The 15450-nt window shown below is 55.3% G+C and overlaps 1 protein-coding gene and 2 long non-coding RNA genes across 5 annotated transcripts in view; 2 read left to right on the plus strand and 1 right to left on the minus strand.

Annotated features, from left to right (window-relative positions):
- Positions 1 to 10914, minus strand: part of SLC7A5 (solute carrier family 7 member 5) — a 32708-nt gene extending 21794 nt beyond the window's left edge. For both annotated transcript variants that reach the window (XM_070612471.1, XM_008508845.2), the window contains exon 1: positions 10325 to 10914. In XM_070612471.1, coding sequence (XP_070468572.1) covers positions 10325 to 10826 — 502 coding nt within the window. In that variant the 5' untranslated portion in view covers positions 10827 to 10914. The remainder of the gene's footprint in view (positions 1 to 10324) is intronic.
- Positions 748 to 7085, plus strand: LOC139082259 (uncharacterized). 2 transcript variants are annotated; one of them, XR_011538074.1, is made up of 4 exons: positions 748 to 884; positions 5882 to 5976; positions 6470 to 6580; positions 6808 to 7085. It is a non-coding gene; the product is annotated as an uncharacterized lncRNA (long non-coding RNA). The 2 variants fall into 2 exon arrangements; XR_011538075.1 differs by lacking the exon at positions 748 to 884 and adding an exon at positions 1654 to 1752 and having other exon boundaries at positions 6808 to 6874.
- A 92-nt stretch (positions 10915 to 11006) lies between the features above and the next one.
- Positions 11007 to 12697, plus strand: LOC139082258 (uncharacterized). Its single transcript, XR_011538073.1, has 2 exons — positions 11007 to 11397; positions 12098 to 12697. It is a non-coding gene; the product is annotated as an uncharacterized lncRNA (long non-coding RNA).
- Positions 12698 to 15450: the final 2753 nt, after the last annotated feature.

The following is a 15450-nucleotide window of genomic DNA, read 5'->3' on the forward strand; positions in this document are numbered from 1 at the left end:
GTGTGGGCATAACTTATCAAGTTCACACACAGGTTGTCAAACTTCTTAAAGGTGGGAAGCCCTTTCTTTAAAGAGAATCTTCTAGAATCCCACAGAGGAAACAGGGAGATGAGGTGTCCGTTAGCACAAATCCAGTAGATGAGCCAAGTGGTGGGACCACGGGGGCAATTCTGACACCTGAGACAGGGGCTGAGGTGAGCGCCACGGCTGGGGTCCACGAGCAGGGGTGCTCAGGTGGTCCTAGTTGGTAAGGAAAACATGCAAGCTGCACCCCACTGCTGCTTCACCAGCACACACTGAAAACTGAAAATTGCCCTGTGACAAAAGTGACAGGTGGCTTCCCTGGATGGGAGCGGAGGTGGCGGCACAGGGACTCACTAAGCTAGGCCCAACAAATGCACCCCGACACAAGCAAGACTGGGCCCCCGGTGACACCTGAGCCCTGAGCCAAGGGGGCAGGAGCAGCCCACAAGTGTCCAGGATCTGATGAGCTGGCTGTGAATACGGCAACTCCGTAAATATACAATGAGATGAAATTATACTGAAACAAAGGTGGTGACCGCTCCACACAGACCCCTTTCCATGTCACTGCTTCTAACTCACGCATGCTCTCAGGCGCTCTGTGCTGCGGGATTGCTATGATGGGAACACTCCTGGAGGGCCAGCTTGCACGCGCTTGTCCCAGCTCCCGCTCACTGCTGGCACTGGTGCCTGAAGTCAGTCGCCCAGGGAACATTCACACCAGGACGTGAGCAAGGGTGCGGGTGGGGCCTTTTCTGGACGGCTGGTTGTGAAACATTAACCAGCACGCCTTGCCCTTGCGAAGTACCCCTGGCCACAAGGCCCTGCAAACACCCACTGCTTCTCCGGAGGGCTGCAACAAGGTAAGAAAATCTGGAAAGGTCTGCTCATCGCTTCTCTTTTCCAGACAGAACTAACCCAGGGCTGGCAGACCCCCAGTGGCTTCTCTCCCCAGCTAAACTAATGACATGTAATTTTACAATTTGAGGAATAGGCTCCAAAGAAATAAATGCCCACTGATTAACTGGATGAGATCCAGCAGATCAGGGAGAAGAAAAGCAGGAACTGTCTCCCATATGCTCTGGAGAGGATTAAGGGCCTTGCTGCTCCCTGCCACCTGCTTATCTCTTTCAGAAATTAACTGACACCTTAATAGCTCCTCCTCTCCCTCATGGTGTCTTTACTGCTCCTGCTGATGCAATGGCTGACCAAGACAGTATGCCACACACTAAAAAAGCTCAGGTTGAAAACTGCTTTGAAAGCAGTTGCTTTCGGCTGCTGTTCCTACACTGAAATACTCAGAAGTTCCCCTGCACCAAGTGTGACAGAAAGGGCTGTGACATACGGACCCGGCGTGGCCCTCACTCAGGGGGCACTCTGGTTGAGCCCCCAGGCTGTGGTTCCACACCTGTCAGAGGTAGTAAAAGGAGCTCCCTCAGGGTGGCGGGGGTTTAAATGACCCCACGAGAATGTGGGACTCATGAAAAGTGTCCTTGTCATGGTACTGAAGCCACCGTGCGCAGCAGGAGCTGAGCCCGGGCTGGGAAAGGCTCAGAGGAGGGGGCCAACGTGCGCACAGGGCAAACAGCACCGCTGACCTTCGCTGTGTGGCTCTTGGGTGGGTGCACACTCAGTCCAGGCCCTCCAGACCAATGCGGAGACAGCTGTCCATATTAAGCACGCCAGCACTGCCATTCCTGCCACAGAAGAGGAAACAAGCCCCTGCCCAAGGTGAGACAAGGTCTCTGCGGCTCTCCCCAATAGCACTGACAGTGCAAGGAGGCGGGGGTACTACGAGATTTCCTTTCCCTGGGTTCAACAATTGAGAAGCATGCATGTCTGGCCCCTCCTCCCAGAGGAGGCACAGCCTACGTAAGCAGCCTTCCGGCTGATGCAAGGCTGTGCCCTGTTGCATTGCTCCTCCATTCATGCCTCGAGGGAGGCGGGGCGGGGGAGGTGCGGAGGCGGCTTTTCTGGGCTGTGGCCTCAGGCAGGCAGGCTAGCCCTTCCTCCCCTCAGCACGGGCAGCTTGCTGCCGTCAGGCTCCAGAAAAGAGTGGTGCCGCCGGCACGGAGCACAGCCAGCTCTGGCTGTCACCTCTGCTCGACTCACCCCATAAGGGGTCTCTCCACCCCACAGCAAGCAGCAGCACCTCTCCCCTTTCAAACGGGGGGCTCTGAGACTCCCCCAGGCCGTGGGCTGTCCTACTGTGGTGGTCACTGACACTGTACTCATCTCAGTTATCACTGGGGTGGACAGAGACCCAGGACACCTCTGTGCCACCCCAACGCCCCTCCATCAGAGCAAAGGGCCCACACCCTGCCCGGGCCAAGATCCAACCCGGCTGTTGCCGGCCAAAAAGTCTTGGGCCCTGCCCAGCAGGTGTCAAAGAGCCAGTCTGGACAGAGGCTCTTTCCACACTAATACAGCTTATCTCACGACAGTAAAGATAACCAGCTCATGGACAGGCAAGGTGCTGGCCGGCCAGAGTTGGGAGGGGACTGGACCAGAGCACAGGACAAAGGGGACTTCATAGTATTTATTTCTATATAAAAAGAACTGAAACTTATGGTCAAATTTCAGTGTTCCTTGATTTTGGTCGATGAGTAAACACATGCTGGGTTATTCTCCAGTGTTCCTTTTTTTGAAAATTTCAAAATGAAATGTAATCTTCAGTAAGTAAATGAATTCATCTGGACCCAATGTCTTTTACGGGAGGAGGGCCCGCGGCTGGGCTGCATCGCAGCTGCCCTGCTGTCAGGCCCCACCACGCTGACAAGGTGCCCTGCTTCTCTGAGCCTCCGAGTCCACACCTGCAGGGTTGGGGGTACACTGCTGCATTTCTGCAGGGCCGTGAGGAGGTGCTAGGCATGCCGAGATGCAATGTTAGGGTGTGCTGCTGTCACGCCATCACTGTCCCTCCACGGAAGGGAGCTGCAGACACACTTCCTGTACCGCAGGAGTGGGGCAGAGGATGGGGATGCTGCAGGGCACCGGCCTGGCAGGCTGGCTGAGTAGAGGCGGGTGTGCTGTCAGGAGGCCACCCTGGCTGGCACCAGCCCTCTCCAGGGCTCCCTGGGCCAGCAACCCCAGATAAGCATGGCTGTGCTGGAGACGGGCGACAGCTGGGGTTGGGAGATAAAGCCTGGTGCCCCCCAGAAAGCAGCTGGGCTCTGGGCTGTGTGCAGATGGCCAGGAGCAGACTGGGCCTCGTGGCTCGTCCCACAGGTCAAGCTAGGGGCCTGTCCTTCTTCAGGTTTGTGTCTGTCCCCATCATTGTCTTGCTATAACACAGCCCACCTAGCTGGCTGGCAAGAGTGCCCCAGCTCAACCTCAGCAAATGAGCCAAGGTCTTGGGGCTGCACTGGAGGGCCCACCCAGCTCCTGAAAAGTCACTGTCCTTCTGCTAAGGGGCTCGAGCTCTCCTCCTTCCATGGGGGCTCCACCTGCACCCCCATCCTCATGTCCAGGTGCACCTCAATGGGGGTAAGTGCTGCCCAGTGAAGGAAGGGAGACCCCTTGGCCGGGTCTCCTGGGCTGCTCTTACCCCGTGGCCTCAGGGGACACCTGGTCACGCTGGCCATGAGCTCAACTCCAGCTCCCAGCCTTGGGTTCAGATTCCTATCTGCAGACACCAGGGCAGCACGTCCCCAGAGGACCACAGGGACCAAGGACGGTGGCTGAGCACAAGTTCCCTGATCCGCAGCAGCTCCTCTCCTCCATCTGTCATTTCTCAGGTCCCCCTTGGGCAGCGCCTCTGGGACCCTCCTCGACCTTAAGTGTGGGGTGTCCGGGGCGGGGCTGCCACTGCTGGTGCTTGATGTTGGGGGGCTCTACCCACTAGTGTGACTCGGGACACCCCTCACTCTCTCTGCTTCCCCATCTGGGCCTGCCCCCCATGATGCTGACTTTACAGTGGCACAGGGGGTACTTGACAAGATGCTCTGACGGGGAGTGCCGTTCACAGTTGACACGTGTGTCCGCAGCCTCCTCCCAGCCTTGGCCTCCACCTCAGGGAGGGTGGTTATCTCCCCTCGCAGCCTGACCCAACTGGACGTCAGGCTCCTCCCCGGCGTGACGCCAGCTATCTCCATCTCCAGGCCCTCTGTCGTCTCCTGATAATTCCTCACAGACCCAGGGCTGTCAGCTGCCGGGGTGCTGCCCCCAGACCTGACTTCTCAAGCCAACAACTTCACGCTATTTTCTGCCAGTTTTACAGCCTTGTGTTAGATGCAGTGCTGGCTCATTTGCCTGTCCCACTCACAAGGGAGGGCTTGAAGTGCAAGGGGAGGCTGTTTTCATTTAAAAACACCAAAAAAAAAAACCCTACAACAAACATAACACATCATACCCAAACATACCCAAACATAACCCAACAACAAAAATAACACATCAAAATCCATTTCCCTCCCCAACTCAGGGTAAAACCTTGATAAGATTTATCAGCCCAGGGACCAGGGCTCTGCTCCCTCAGATTTTGTGGATGCTGATAAAACTAGTGCGAGCCCGGCAACAAGAGCAATGCATGAGCCCCTGCTGTACACTCAGACTCGATCATCAGAGCTCTCAGTGCACTGGGGGATGGGGGTGGGGGCGCGGGGAGGAAGACCACCTCTAAGCTCCACGCTCCCACCCTGACTCAAGGTCAAACACACCAGAGGAGGGTCTTGAGCAAGCCCACCAGAACCATCTGGAGCCGCAGCATCTAGGTACCAGCCGGCCCTCAGTCATCAGAAAATCCGTCCAATGTCCCCATGTCCCCGATGAAGTGAGCCCTCAGGGGCTGTGGCGATGGACCCAGCCCCTCTCTGGCAAAGGCTCTGACTGACGGAAGGGCAGGGGTGCAGGGAGGGGAGGGTGTCACCTGGCTTAATGCACGGCCCCCATAGAGCCCAGACCAGGAACCTCGCTACCGAGTGCATCCTACTGAGAAGCCACTCATGGTTCCTCAGATGAGTGTCTTTAAAAACGAAAGTGCTTTTTGACACGGTTTTAGGGCCCTCCGTAAAAAGGACCCATCCTTGGGACAAAGACGGGCTGAGGCCAGGAGTGATGCTGCCTCCCACAGGTGGGGTCTGGCTGTCAGAAGTTGGCAGATGAGCTTGGGTCTACCCAGAGCTCAGCCAGCAGGCCCCCAAATGGGAGCAGGAGTGGCCGGCAGGCTGAATGGGTTCCAGGAGCTCGGCCAGCCTGGTCTCCCGGGTGCACCCAGGGCAGCAGCTGGCACTGGGCCAGAGAGCAGCGCCTGCTGACCACTGTGGCCGAGCCTAGCCCGTGACCTGGGCCCAGGCAGTCAACCAGCCTGCTGAGTTGGAGCCTGCCCCTACCTGCTGAACATCGTGGCTCTCACTGGGCATCTGGATTCTGAGCCCTGGCTGCAGGGGGGCAGGCTCCTAGGACAGCGGGCTCCAGTGACCATGAGCTTGCTCAGGCACCAGGAGCACTGGCTGGTGTAGCCCAGGTGGCCAAGAGAGCAGACACCAACAGGGCTGGCCACCGAAACCCATCCCCTACACACGGGTGCCCAGATGGTGGGTGCTCAGCCGACATGGGCTTGTTGGTCGGCACCCTCCTCCCTGGTCCCGAGTTCAGATGTCCTCTGGGCTCAGTGGGAGCCCTCTCCCCACATCAGCCCCACCCCAGGCACAGTCCCCCACGATCGGCTGCATCCCCCCCCCCCCCCAGCATCTCTTCATTTCCTGCCTTAACTCTCCCATCCCTCCTAATGACAGATAGGGTCTCACTCCAGGGTGGATCAGAGTCCCTGGGGCCTTTAAAACAGATGGCTAGGCCCCACCCCAGAGCTTCTGATTTGCACGCCTGGGTGGGCCGAGAATCTTCATTTCTAACACATTTCCAGGAACGCTGATGCTGCAGGTCCGGGGACCCTACGTGGAGAACTGGAGGGTGACTTCAGGACCTACGATTCACCTTCACTGTGCTCAAAGAACGAAGGTGACACCCCAAACCATCCAAGCGGGCTGACCTCACGTCCAGAACGCGCTAGAACGTGGAGCGAGCTCAGGTCAACACCTGGCTCCACCCCCACCCACATCCCCATCTTTGGCCACTAACCAAGCACGGGCCCTCCCAATAGTCTGGAAAACTGAAGGAATGTGACACAATTCCCGGGCCCGGGAGTTGTTGAGGTTGGACCCAAGGCTCCCCAGGAGCAAAGGGGATGGCTTGATTCCTGGGTACAGGGTCCGAGGCCGCTGCCCGCAGGAGAGGCGGCCGGCAAAGCTCAGGCCAAGCAGGGATGCTGGCCCTCAACCCCCGCCCCCCCCCCCCCCCCCCCCGGCTGGTTCACTGATCTCTGAGAAAGGGATTACCAACAGGCCCACCTCACATTCTCCAAGGTTCCTGTGAGCAGCCCTGGAATACGCACTTCCATGTTTTTTCCATTTTTAACTATTTTAACGGGGCTGGGTTACGCCCGACCACACAGAGTTCACCCCGGCCTGAGCGTCTGGAACGGGGCTGACTCATTCATTTCCAAACACGTCAGGAAGAGGCAGATTTAGTCAGCTCTGAAGTCTGCCAACACACCAAGGCCCAGGTAAGCAGGAAACCCAGCAGATAGTGACTTCTCACCCTACTGGGCTCTTCCAAAGCCGGAGCCCTGGAGGAGGAGGAGGCTCCTGAAGGGCCCGGCCCCTGGAACAGCCAGGATGGACAGGAGGGAGGCCTCCCTGCTCTGAAATCGCCCCCAGTTCTGACATGCTATGTGACCTTGGGCAGGTTACGTAGCGTGTCTGAGCCTCTGTTTCCTCATCTGCTAAACAGGAATCCTGCTGCCTGCTCTGTGGGTGAATTAACATGCAAGCATGCCAGCCAGCTCCCCATCCAGGATTATTATTAATCTGACTGGGCACTGCAGAGTGTGACGATCTGCTGAGGACAGATGAGGCTGTGTGTGCTGGGGGTTCAGCGGTTAGAAATTTCCATGGCTAGCTAAATGCAGGGACACACTTGTACATTTGTGGCCTGAAAAACCCCACCCCCACCCCAAACCCTCTGTTCCTCTAGCAGTCACGCTAATAAAGAAGAAAAAAGAGAGAAAACCTGCAGCCTCAGTACCTGAGTGGTGAGAGGATGGGTGTAGCATCCAACCCAACACTCTCGTTTGATAGTTGGGGTAAAGGGAGCTCAGAGAGGTTGTCCGACTTGAAAGTCACACAGCAGTCACCAGGGGAGTCGCATGAGGATGCCCAGGTCTCCTAAGTCCCTCTCCCATGCTCTGGCCACTCGACCTGGGTCTTGAACCCTAGCTGCCCATGAGAAACTCCACCCCAGCTCCCCCACCACCGCGCTTCTGCCTTGCTGGGTCTAGGGTGCCCTGAGCATCAGTCCTAACCAGCCAGCTGATTCCAAATTCAGGATCCTGTCGGGATCAAAGGAAGACCTGGTGGGGGGGCCTCCTGCCAGGATATGGATGGGACTCCAACCATCAGAGCCAGGAAGCCGCTGGACCGGGCAGCTGTCCTGTTATGGGAATAGGATGGGGCAAATCCTGGCGGTCAGAACAGGTGCCCTCTGGGCCTCTCCCCCGCCAACAATGCAGATGAGGGCTGGGAAGATCACACCAACTAGGGGCATGGAATCTCACAGCCCCCTTGGGCCCCAGTACCTGCTGTGAGTCACAGAAAGTGGGCACAGGGACTAGAGGCCAGCATGGGCATGAGACAGGGCCTGTGGCTGCTGGGCAGCTGGAACCAACAGCATGGCTGTCAGCCCACCTTGCCCTGGAAGCTCTTTTGCAAAGTGAAGATTTTAATAGAAAAAGCTTTCTTGTTCTTCTCTGTATAAGGAGTCTGGCTCTCCACAGTTAGGGGGGAAGTGCTTCCCAAGGAGTCTGGGACGTAGACAAACCTTAGACCCACATGTGTCCTTACCCTGGCTGACCAGACAACTGGATGTGGTGACCAATGCCATCCAGACCCCTGGCAGCTGCTACCCTCACCACAGATGTGGCCATGTGTTCCCACATGCCTGATGACAAAAGGCGGTTCAGCCTGGAGGACAGCGCCACAGCCCTGGGCTCCCAGCCCACCTCTGCCTCAGTTTCCCTAGTCATAAATGGAGGATAACAACACTGATTTCAAAGGCTGGGGTGGAGAGTGTGTGAGAAGAGGGGTGAATGTGAGTGTGAGCCAGCTAGAAAACATCCCATCTGTTTCTGCCACGATGAGGACACCACTCTTGGGGCAGAGGTGGCTCCCAGACAGGGCCGGGGCCTCGGGGGGTCTGAGAACCCCATGACTACACGCAGTTCAGAGTGAACGCTCCTGATAACACGTTTCTGGGCAGACAGTCTGCACATTCCATGGGATTATCAAAGGGGTCTGTGACCCAAGGAAAAAAGGGTCAGAAATGCCCGCCCGGATCTCCGGCCCTGCTGGGGGTCACGCGCTTCAGTGGAGTACCCCTGACAGGCCTCAGCCCCAGTCCCGTGACTCGGCGTGACTTGCTCAGCGGCCGGAGCGCTTTCATGTCTGGCTGGGAAAGTCGGATTTCAGAGCTAATTACAGGGCTGTCGTCTGCACTCAGCTCACAGCTCGAGATTCTGGGGGCACCAGCTCCTTGGAAACACCCAGAAGCCTTTGCCTCATGCACGAGGGGCCCAGCCCTGGCGGCTGGCAGGTGTCCAGACACCCGAACTGGGAACGAGTAGTACACAGGCCTTGCTGTGACAGCCTGGTTTGAGGCTCAGGGATACAGTGGTGGACACATCAGGGAGGGTCCCTCACCCCTGGGTTGGCGGGGTCACGGGCACTGATGGAGACGAGCCAGGCGGCTAGAAGATTGAGGGGGTGCTGCCATGGTCTCCCTTCCCCTCCTTAGTCATCACCCCAACTGACCAACTGACCCTCAAGTCAGCTGGCCCAGGGTCACCCCACAGCCACCAAACCCACATCTTATCTGTGCCTTTTACCTACATGGAGCAGGTCTCCTGTCCTGACTCCCTGGGGAGGAGCTGAGGGCAGGGCCGGCAGGCTAACGCCCGTGCAGTGGGCATCTCGGCAGCTCAGACCCCATCCCTGAGACGGAAACATTGGCATCCACCTCTGGCTTGTCCCCTCCTTCTCTCCACACTCTCTCCTTCCTTCCTTTTGTGAAACCAGAAAAGAGCGAGTCCTAGGACAGCTCAAGATGCTAATTAAAGGGGAACACCAGACAGAGAGCAGTGTTGAGAATAAGTCACAGCCATCACGGGACTGGGGTCCCCATGTGCCACACTCATTCAATACCCCATGGCCTAAAGGCCTCACAAGAAGCCAGACAGGGCCATGAGAAACCCCCACTCCACAGGTGCCGACACTGAGGCTGGAGGTCCCAGTCAATTTCTCGAAACAGAACCTGGGTCTGTCCACTTGTTCAGTGCAGGCTCTTTACCCACGTGGAAAATACCTCAGGTCATGGGTCCCCAGAGGAATGACGGCTGAGGACGACCTCAGCCCCAACCCACGTGGATCTGTGAAGTAAGGGTCACAGTGGGGGACTACATCGCTCTAGGGGGGCCCTGGCAACCCCATTTATCTCCCACACGTGAGAAGGCAGAAAGTGCTCTCTAAACCCCACAAAGGGCCACCACACTGAAAGGGGACCCAGAGCCCCAGAGTCCCGTTCTCACCACCAGCAGACCACTCTGATGGAAACTAGACTACTAAAATTCCAACAAAACAAGCCAACACATCATCTTGCCTTTGGAGGGACTTCTCACTCAGCCCATGGCACCACCCCTGACACCCTCATCTCACAGCCACCAGAGCCGCAGGTTAGCCTGTCCTCAGCTGGCCACTGCTATGAATAGTCCTAGATTGGGACCAAAGCTTTTTGGGTCCCTCACATCACTGTGACATCGCTGAGACTCCCCAAAAAGGTAAATAAGGAGCCAGATTCGCTACCTACGCATTATTTTACTTACTACACTTTTTGTATGAATGAGTCAGTCTCTGCTTGTTCGTCATCGACCAGTTCCGAGATCAGAAAGGAATAAAAAATTTTTTAACCACAATTTCCCTCCCAAGCTCAGAAAGGAAATTCTGTCACAAGTCCACGTGGTCTTGCATCAGGCAGGGGAGATTGCTCAGCTCCAACGAATCTGAACGGACTGGCTGGGTAGCGGAACGCCCCGCAGAGGCTCAGGGCAGGGACCCTGCTGTCTGTCTCCCTGCGGCACTCCCAACAGCATGTGTAACGAATGAATGAAACACACGTGGGTTCTGGGACCAGGGACCTTAGCCTAGAACTGCGGGGATGGCCCGGGGGATGCGGGGCGGGGCCGGGGACTGGTACTCACGCACGCAGAGGGAGGCCACGAGCTTGACGGCGTCTTCGGGCACCGGGCAGGTGGGGAAGAGCGGCTTGAGCAGGTAGGTGGCGAAGACGAATGCTACTATATACTGAGAGGAGGGTCGGATGATAAGCAGCTCAACCCATAGCTTAAGGAAGGCGGGCAGCGAGCCGTAGACCTCCAGCATATACGCGTAGTCACCCCCGGACTTGGAAATGGTAGTGCCAAGTTCCGCGTAGCAGAGCGCCCCAACTATGGAGAAGATGCCGCACACGGCCCACACCACCAGAGCCAGGCCCGGCGAGCCCGCCTCCTTGAGCACGCCGGTGGGGGTCACGAAAATGCCCGAACCGATAATCGACCCTACGATTATCGCCACGCCGTTGACCAGGGTAATGCTCCTCTGGAGGGTCACGGCCTCTCCCCCCGCGCCGTCCGCGCGCCGGGCCTTCAGCATCCGCTCCCGCGCCTGCCGCTCTTCCTCCTGGGCCGCGGCGGGGGCCGCCATGCTGCCGCGCGGGCGGCCGGGACACGAGGCGCGTGCGGCCGACGGCGGAGAGCCGGCTCCGGCGGCGCAGCCTCCCCTCGATGCTGCCAGCGGCATGCGTGCCGCTTTTATAGGCCCGGCCCCGCCCCTTGCCAGGCTCCGCCCCGCCCCCGTGCCGGGCCCCGCCCCGCCCCCGTGCCAGGCCCCGCCCTCCTCGGAAGGGGCCTGCGGAGGACCCCGCTCCAAGTCTAGCTTGAGGATTCAATGGCAGGCTGCAGGGGACAAGGGCTCAGCCTTTATTCTTTGTTTTTTTCTCCACAGATTGGCACCTGAGCCAACATCTGTTGCCAATCTTCTTCTTTTCTTCTTCTCCCAAAGCCCCCCAATGCATAGTATATTCTAGTTGTGGGTCCTTCTAGTTGTGCCATGTGGGACCCCGCCTCAACATGGCCTGATGAGCCGAGCCGTGTCCGCGCTCAGGATGCGAACCCGTGAACCCTGGGCCACCGAAGCGGAGCGTGCAAACTTAACTACTCAGCCACGGGGCCAGCCCCTCAGCCTTTACTCTTGAAGAATGCCAGAGGCACCTCAGGTAAGAAGGGCAACGAGGTGACTAGCCATCAGAAGGCAGAAGAGGGGGTGCAGGGTGACCAGTCACCCCAGGCTTGGGTGCAAGAAAGAATCCGAAACACTTGCTGATTAAACTTAGGAACAAGGAAAGAACTTCAAATCCCTTTTCCCAGAGAGGTTTAGTCAAGGCAGGTCCTTTTGGGCTCTCCTCACCCCAGCCCCTCCCTCCACCCCTGTCAAACCCCGTCCAACATGCCAGCCATTCATTTTCAATGTTAGAACCCACTGAAATCTCAGCAGCGGAGAGGTCACACAGCACAAGTGTTAACTTGCAGGATGTTGTCCAAATTGGTGGTTCGGGGGGAGGAAGAAACAGTCTGGTTCTTCTTGCCGTCCTTTCAGAGGGTGTTGCTTGGCAGGAGATGGGACTCCCAACAGCCGAGGAAACTCAACGGAGCCCTTATTTAGGCTCCAGGCACTGTGCCGATCCCCCATGGCCAAATTCTTATTAAATAGAGGAGGTGCTGTTATTATAGATTATAGAGCCATTGTATAGACGAGGAAGCTGAGGCTTAGCAGAGTAATGTAACTCGTCTGACCAGTAAGTGGGCTGGAACCCTGTCCTTCTGAGGACCCCTGAACCTCTAGGTACTTTTCTTCATTCTGCCGCCCTTCTTGTGGTTTATTTCCATGTAGACTGTTTCTGTTTCTGTCATTCACAGCAGCCAAGACTTGACAATCTCAGGACAGATTTTGATTTCACATGGAAGGCGATCATTTGGCAAAGCTCTAAGGCAAGGTCCCAAGCACCTCCACCTGGATTCTGGCAGCTGACACATGCAGGTGTGTCCCCTGTGCCAGCCACGGCACTGTGCTCCAGGCACACGACAGTGAGTGCCTCCTCCAGCGACAGAGAGAGGAGATCAATAATCGCACATGGAAGCATAAAATGACAACCGTGATAAGCCAAGGACACTCCGAGGGCGCGCAGAGCCGGTCAGAAGGAACCAGGCTGGTCCAATCTGACTTTCCCGGGGTGAGAATTAACAAGGGAGGTGGAGGTGCATGTAGAGTGTTTTCGCCTCCCTTGCGGGGCTCCTGGGAAGCTGCAGGGAGACCTTAATAGATAAAAGAGTGACAACATCCCAGGAGTGTGTTTGAGATCCCACGGGATCCCAAGATCCCACTGTTTCACCACCACCATGGATTGGTTTTCATACGGTAACGTCCTCGGTTTCCTCCTGCAAATTTGCTTTGATAAATATGCATCTCAGACTTTCCTAATGAAGATTGAATAAAGTCCTAAAACTCCTTACCCAAAATCCAAGACTCTAGTCTTAGCAAAGAGCGCCATCTACTGGTGGATGGACAAAAGGAGCTTTTTGTTCTTGCACAGATCTCTATAAACCTCCGGGGGAGGGAGGGGTGGAGCTGGGCCAGGCAGAGAACGTGGAGGGGGGTTTCATGGCAGCAGTATAAACCGTGGGCTCAGGGGTCAGACTTCCTGAGTCCCAGCCTGAGCCCCACTGCATACCAGCAGCAGGCACGTGGGTGGCCCTGCACCTCTCTGCGCCTCAATTTCATGTGCTATAAAATGGGAACAATAGTACCTATACACATAAACTGACACATACAAAGCTCTTAGGACAGTGTCTCTCACAAAAGAACAACTCAATAAATAGTAGCCACTAGCAGGAGTAATAGTGTCTATACGATGGCTGGAAAATTGATGAAAAATACACCTCAACAGTAACCGCAGCCATCTCCAGGTGCAGGGGGGGGGGGTCTCTATACATCTTTTTTCCTTCTTTATGTTTCCCTGTTGTTTCTAAACTTTCTACAGTGACCATATACTCCCTCTCCATCGTTCATCTTTTTAAGAAGCCCCATTTCACAGATCCCCAAAGTTGAAAGAAAATTTAGCCGCGGAGCACGTGAGCAGCCTCTCGGTTCTGCCTCTCTTTCCGAACCGAACTGCACCTTCCACTCCTGACCCTGGTCTGCGTCTCTTCTTTGTGAAATAGGAGCCTCTGCAAGTCCCCCTCTGCTCACCTGGCTTGGTCTCTCATGCCCTTTGTAGGGAGGGACAAACTGTTTTTGGCCCTGGGAAAGAAAAGTTTGGTCCCCTTGCCCAGGGAGACTTGAATGGCCTTAAAAATCTTTCAACAGCAGCAGTGGCTTCAATGTCTCTTACAAATGTCCCAACCAAAAGTCATCACCAAGGTGTTTAACTTAAAGCGAGACTGTTGTTTCTATAGGTAAAAAAAATTCACGAAACACACACAGAGAGCGATTTTCTGCTTTCCAGACAGACCGTTTGCTCTGACAGACAGTGGGCTCAAATCCTACAGTGTTTGAAATGTTTTTCTCCTGCATTTGGTTGCCCTGGTCGGTGACGCTGCTGTTACAGCCTACCCAGAATCGCACTACCTTAGATGTGTGCGGAGCAGCTAGTGGCTGCCTTAAGAAGGAAGCTCTAGCAGTGTGGCCATGGGTCAGCCTGTGCCTCAGCTTCCGCATCTGTGCGATGGGGAAGTAATGGTGCTCGTCCGAGGTTTAAATGAGGTAAGGTGCATGTATCTCCCAGAGCGCCCAAATGGGGAGGTTGGCAGCTTGCCCTGTCCAACCAGGTTAAGTTGCATTATTTTCTGTCTCATCTGCAGCAACCGCAATGGGGCAGCAGGGAGGCTGAGCATCAGGATGGGAGGAAGTTGCACAATTCTCTGTCTGCCAATTGCAGTGGGGTCTTCTTTCTACCCAAAGGTTGGGGTTTATTCACTCTGCAAAATGCACGAGTGACGGCCTGAGTGTTTATCGTCCCATTAGATCCTTGCCTGTCTTTTGAACTCATTCTTTTTCTCAGGAAGAAACGGACCTGCTGAATCCTTCATTGATGTGGGAGCTTCCCCCATCTTGTGGCTGCCTGCAGTGTTTGTTCTCAGGCTGAGGGGAGAAATGTTTGTGTTCTTTTCACATAGCAAGTGTCCTTTCTTCTTCTGATAATTTGTTTTTAAAAGCCACGCTTTTCTTGTGCTTGACCTTTAGTTTTTCCTGTCTGCGTGCTTGAAAAGGTGGGACTGCCCTTGGCCATATCCGAAATTCAGTTCTGTTTCTGAGCAGATGTGTGTGCATAGTGACCACCTGTTGAGTGTTTAGCCTGGGCCAGGACTTAAGAATATTTATGTCATTTAATTCCTGCAACAACCCTAGTTAGACCCTATTGGTGTTGCCTACTTGTGGCTGGAGAAATAAGGCAGTTCGGTAAGTTCAGTAAGTGGCTGAGCCCAGCTTCAGACCCAGGGCAGGCCTTAAATCGTAGCTGTGATGCTGCAGCCATACTGACCGTGGCTCCTACACAAGCGATCATGCCACCTGCCCTCCCGGACCAGGCTGACGAGCACGTGGATTCTTCTGGTTAAAAGAGAGCTTTATTTCAGCTACTCTTGGCGGCTCCCTGCAGCTTCCTTGCCCTTCATTGGAATAATCCCCATTCTGTGGAGAAAAAAGACTCGTGACTTTCCTTCACAGAATATTTTCAGATTCATTAAAATCTCAGCAGGATCACCCAATTTTCTGAAGTTCATATGGTGGAAATGGTAATAGTGTCTGTAACTCCAGGTCGAATCCACGTGGGAATTTCTGAGTGATGGTTAGAAGCAAAGTTAGAGATTACAGAGCTAGAGTTTTCACTTAGGGCTCAATTAAGTTAAAAAAAAAAAAAAGAAGAAGAATTTGCTTATGTTTCAGGCACTGGCCACTTTAGGGTGACACGTCGTTTCTCAGCTCTGTCCGTAAGCTTGGCCTTGCTGATGTGCTCAGAGAGGGTGCCCAGCTTGTTGGAGATTACACAGGAGGCAATAGTAGGAGACAGGGCTGGAGAGTTCTGGCCTGCCCCAGCACGTAGATGGACAAATAGCAAGTGGGGTAAGCAAACAATAGACTATTACTCAGCCGTATAAAGGAATGAAGCACTGACACATGCGACAACATGGAAGAACTGGGAAAACGTTATGCCCAGTGAAAGAAGCCAGACACATGGGATTGTATGGTTCCATTTATACGAAATGTCCAGAAC

The sequence above is a fragment of the Equus przewalskii genome, chromosome 3, assembly GCF_037783145.1.
Source record: "Equus przewalskii isolate Varuska chromosome 3, EquPr2, whole genome shotgun sequence".
In the NCBI taxonomy this organism is placed as follows: Eukaryota; Metazoa; Chordata; class Mammalia; order Perissodactyla; family Equidae; genus Equus; species Equus przewalskii.